The sequence below is a fragment of the Adiantum capillus-veneris genome, unplaced genomic scaffold (genome assembly GCF_014529385.1).
Source record: "Adiantum capillus-veneris isolate H3 unplaced genomic scaffold, ASM1452938v2 Hic_scaffold_441, whole genome shotgun sequence".
NCBI classification, from domain to species: domain Eukaryota; kingdom Viridiplantae; phylum Streptophyta; class Polypodiopsida; order Polypodiales; family Pteridaceae; genus Adiantum; species Adiantum capillus-veneris.
Window position 1 is genome coordinate 12,435 of NW_028221529.1, and position 5,298 is coordinate 17,732.

General features: G+C 44.6%; 1 protein-coding gene across 1 annotated transcript; it reads left to right on the plus strand.

Moving 5' to 3' along the window:
• Nucleotides 1–3,587: 3,587 nt before the first annotated feature.
• On the plus strand, nucleotides 3,588–4,581 carry LOC147416860 (syntaxin-132-like). Its single transcript, XM_086508013.1, has one exon. It carries the CDS (start codon nucleotides 3,660–3,662, stop codon nucleotides 4,449–4,451), a length of 792 nt encoding a protein of 263 aa, XP_086364139.1. The 5' UTR covers nucleotides 3,588–3,659; the 3' UTR covers nucleotides 4,452–4,581.
• The last annotated feature ends 717 nt before the right edge of the window (nucleotides 4,582–5,298 follow it).

The window sequence follows — 5,298 nt, forward strand, 5'->3', positions numbered from 1 at the left end:
GCATGGATCGTACTCCATGTACCTTATCAAATAATCTGGCTAAAAAATTAAACAAAGAGTAGCTAAGATCTATAGAAACATATTTCCCAAAGACAAATTGGCAAAAAGATTTGAAAAGGTGACCCAAAAGGTGCAAAAATAGAAATTGGTAAAAAACACTAGAACATACCCAAGATTTCACTTTTGACTGACAAAAATTGTTCCAATATAAATTAGATTTTGAGGATAGACTACAAACATCACAGTCTATCAACTCACCAAATTTCAAGTCCAGAAGCGATTGAACATGGATCACAATCTATGTTCCCCATCTAAGAGATTGGATAGAGACTTATCTATAGTTTGTAGTAGAGACCGTTGGAAAGGGGGAAAGGGGAACACACTTGGAACACAATCAACACGCCTCTCTAAGCCCATGATATACACAACACCCCAATCCAGTAGAGTTCACCTCAAACTCAACACAATCCACAGGCTAACCTCCGTTTGCACTCAACCATACGCACACACTTAGTACCACACAACAAACAAGCTTGATCAATCTGCAATGCTCAATTCACAACCTTCCACACACACACAACCTCTCTCAATCTCTCTTTGCACAACCGACCTCGGGCCGGCACACCTGCCAACAAATACATGAAAATGCATGCACACAAGCAGAGAAGAGAAGGGGGAAGGGGGAATCGACAAAAACATACAGAAATGATGGATTCTCTTCTCAAAACAACCATATACAATACTTGCTCCAAGCCGGCATACTGCTCCGTGAGATCAACACACAAACTGGTAGCCTTCCTGGCTCCGTACAACATCCATAGCTTCAATAGCCGCTTCCTCGACGAGACAACGGTCCTCTCGCACAACCACAAGGAAAAGAACCACTTCAACTTACAAAAAAATCCACTTATAGGAGAGCGCAAAAAACTCAAAAAAGAAAAATTTGGTTTAACTTGGCTCGTGCAGTCCAACTTGAGCCTCTTTTTGGCATTTCTCATACACTCCACCTACTTGGCAATCCATATTTAGCATATTTGCATGCTCTTGACAGATCCGCAACCTTCCATCTCCATCCCTCTCTCTCTCTCTCTTTGCATGTGGACCACCTCTTAGTTCCAATCCTCGAACCAACTGGAGTGCCAAGGCATGTGAGCAGCCCCCTCAAGGGATGTCACGTCGCCGTGACAACGGCTAAGGGAGCATCCTCTTGATTAAAAACAAGGGACTTCTTATAGGCATGTGGGAACGAGGCCCCAAGTGGCTCTACCATGTCATCATCATCAACCACATGCCGTCCATGGCAAACAATAGCAGCAGCCACATCATCACACACCATGCAAACGATAGCCAGTGCCGCTAGCCCACGGACACCACTACCTGACACAGTGCTAGGGCATGAGCACCATGGTCAGGAGCTTCAAGCTCCTTCTCTCCAACTGGATGTCTACATTGCCTCCACGGTTTTGAATATATACCCTCTCTTGCGCTTTTACTGCAATGCATATGGGGCAAATCCTTACGTGGAAGCCAGACAATGCTTGGCCCTCCAAACTCCCCAAAAAACACTTGATGCCATTTTCAAGAGCTAGGCTTTCCACCATCCCAATCCCTCCTGCTCCAGTCTTTGTGTCCAGTATTGTTATCACTGGTAGAATATCTATTGTATCTATCCTCACAACTATCATGTTCTCCGTCAGTCCTTTGCTCACCCTCCATGTGGCTACAATCCCTTCTATATTCATCCTCTATGTCATGGTCCCTTTGAATGGAGAACCACTTCAAGAAGTTGTTCAATGACTTGTGCAAAATTTTGAGGAAGTTTTAATGATGGCTCTTACTAGGCTTAGGTGTAAGGTCTTGGGCTTTAGAAGTTCCATCCAATTATGAATTCTCTCTCTCTCTCTCTCTCTCTCTCTCTCTCTCTCTCTCTCACTCATCCATCTTTGTCTTCATCCAATTTGAGTTTGTCCATTAACATTCTCAATTTTGCACACGGAAGCTAAAGCCACCCGAACAATAGATGGATTTTGTAAAACTCAAGAGATAATGTGAAATTGAGTTCCATGTAGGCTTAGCTCAATTTTTGTTCCAAAAAGCTAGGTAAGAAAGAAAGCCAAGTAGTGGACATGGTCCAAAACGAGGGGAACATCAAATAAAATGTAAAATTATCTTCAAAATAGTTGTGATTCATGATGGGACGGCCTTTGGATTGAGGACAGCTTGGGATGAGCTATCTTTTCTTCAACTCCAAATGCAAAATCGGCACCACCTATTAATCCTTTGGCAAGATTAAATTATAATAATACGGATCATACTAATATGGATTTCCCTCTGTCGGATCATACTAGCCCCTTTACGCTAGTGTAAGCAACATGTAGTCTAGTGGTGTTTTCTTCCATCAATGCATGCTTGTCTAAAAAAAGATAATGTAATTCTTTTGCATTAGAAATGTGCAGGACACCAAAGTTTTTTTAATTTTTTAAGTTGTTTAAACAACACACGAGAGGGCCCACAAGGGGAGGTGCGCCATGAAACATGGTCGGGCAAGGATCGCATACCATTGGGCAAGAGCCACATGTAGGCATTACCATGTGAAGTGTGACATTCAGAGCACGTAAATGGCTGTGGTAGACTAGCTAAGCTCAAAGGCCTCTTTGGAACCCCAAGGTCGTGAATTTGATTCCTGCCATTGCAGGGAAATGAATCTAGGCCGGGTTCAAAAGAGGGGGGAGAAAGCAAAACCAAAGGGGCACGAATCTTACGTGGAGAATTCTCATTTGGCAAAAAGTTTATGGCTCATTTTTGGACCCCCTTTAAAACCGGCCCGCCGCCAGCCCCCCTTCCCCCTTGGAAGATCTTCGCTACCACCGACTTTTCAACGTGAAATGTGCTCCGCAAAGGTTGAAATGGTTCCATTACGTGCAAAACCTTCAGCACCACCACTGGGCTATAGCTCACTGGTTGAGAATGCAAGTCAAAAATACACATCATATTCTGCCACCACCTCTTGTGAACGAGGGGGGAGGAGTAAAATGTAACTCGGGCTCTTCGCTGTTGGGTCATTTGAACCCGGCCTTAGTGTGCTTTTTGTTCAATGGAACCTAAGGTGCGTGGAGAATGGAATTTGCAAAGATTCCAACAAACCAAAAACGTCAAAAACTTCAGCTCACGGATATTCCTTGCAAAAGGATTAAAAACCTTAGAGATCATTGCCTTGATAAACAACAATTTGAATTGCATCCTCAATTTTTCAAGGCAATGTGTACATAAAAACATATCTTAGCGATGGTCCTCTAAGCTCATTACCTTCTATTCTAGAGAAAGGCTTCTCATGAAAGAAGATTGCCCGTCATTGTATGATGTTTTGGGACTGCCTCTCTCCCTCCCTTTGATGCTATTGTGGTGTGTGGTCGTGTGTCCGACCACCTAGTGTGGGAGGACACTTCTGCTGTTCTTGGCATGTAGCCTTTCCAGTGCTCAATATAAGGAGCTGCCTCACTCGTTGAGGGCAAGCTCAGTTTGGTCCAGTCTCTCTCTCAGGTGTCTTGTAGTGAGCACACCACATTGGTGGAGGCGGCGGGCAGAGCCCTAGGTAGTTAGGAAGTTTTCTTGGTGATCAATTTCTCTTGCGCTTCAGGTAGCTATGGCCAATTACGTCTATGAGCCTGGGTAGGATTTCCTTGCTCTGTTCTCGCCATCAACATGAACATGTTGTCTGCAATCGCAGTTGTAGCCCCAGCCCAGCTGATACCTGCATTATTGCTGCCATGCTGCTTACCTCCTGCTTCACCATAATGAACAATCTTCACGAACCCCTTCTTTCACCTTCACCTTCGTCGTCTTCTTCCTCTGCTCCTGCCATCCACAGCCATAGCCAGAACTCGTACAGCCTCAACACCCAGCTCGTCAATGACAACCTCTCTTCCTTCTTCGAGAAGGTTGACTCCATATCCTTCAACACCGAAGCTCTCCGCCAAGCTTTCCATGTCCTGGAGCAGGAGCAGTCCAAACAATCCCCCAAGAACTCCATCGCCCTCAAATCCAAAATGCAGGTAGATATGGACAGCATCATGTCACAGGCCCGATCCATCAAACTTAGCCTTGATTCTCTCAATAAAGACAACATGAATAACAAAAGGCTGCCCGGCTGCCATGAAAACAGCTCCGTTGATAGGGTTAGGGTCTTTGTAACCAATGGTTTGAGGTGCAAGTTGAAGGGCTTCATGGATGACTTTTCTGCATTGCAGAAGAAGGTGAGAGATGATCATAGGGATGATGTTCGTAGGCGGGTTTTTGCACTCACAGGGCAAATTGCGAACGAAGAAGTGGTTGAGATGATAGAGGCAGGTGAAACAGAGAATTTCTTGCACAAAGCCATCGAAGAGAAAGGGAACGGTGGGCAGGTCAAGCTTGAAGCAACTGTAAATCAGATAGAGGAAAGGAATGCATAGGTGAGGCATTTAGAAGAGAGTCTTTTGGCTCTGCATCATATCTTTCTTGCCATGGCTGCTGCACATCCAGAAAGGGAGGGAAGTGATAGTGACGGTAATGCAGCATCAGAGTGTGCGCCACATGAGGAGAAATTCAATCTTAAAGCTGGACTTATTTTTCCTACTGCTCCCCTCTGCAAAGGAGGGGCTAGCTGGTTATCATGCCTTGATTTTCATCAATGTTTCGTACAACAATGTACTGTCAAAGTCCACTATGTGTCCCACTCTCTTGGGATATTATGTTGTCTTGGTTTGCGGATGGTTTTCAATTGTTCTTGTTTTCAACATGCTCAAATCGTCAAGAGTTGCTGCAGCTTTGTTGCAGAGGTGCCCAACCTTCTAGTCTTGCTGGTCATGAAGCAGTGCTACAATCGTGAAGCTCAAGCTTTCATTATGTGTTTAGTGATAGTCTTTTCATCTTTAGTTCATGTCGCAATTTAGTTTTTGTTCAATGACCATTATCATCACACCAAACTCCTTCGGGAAGGGATGTATGTCACAAAAAATTTATCTCTTCGTTATGATTTAGCCCTCAGTCCTTCCTCGTCTTGTCCATTTCATTGGGATAGCGACCTAGTGTTTGCATAAGCGAGATGTTTAAGTTCCATGCCTTGATGATGATCGGCACAATGTTGAGTCTAGCCCCCAAGTTCAGTCCCTAATCCTTGAGTCGTTGTATGATCACTCCCCCGAGATGAGGCGTCGGAGTTGATCTCTCTTGTGAAGTCCATTCTCAGCCCAACATTGTAAAAAGATGTCCATCTTTTTCTCCCTAAGGGGGGAGGTGTGGTGTGTGGTCGTGTGTCCG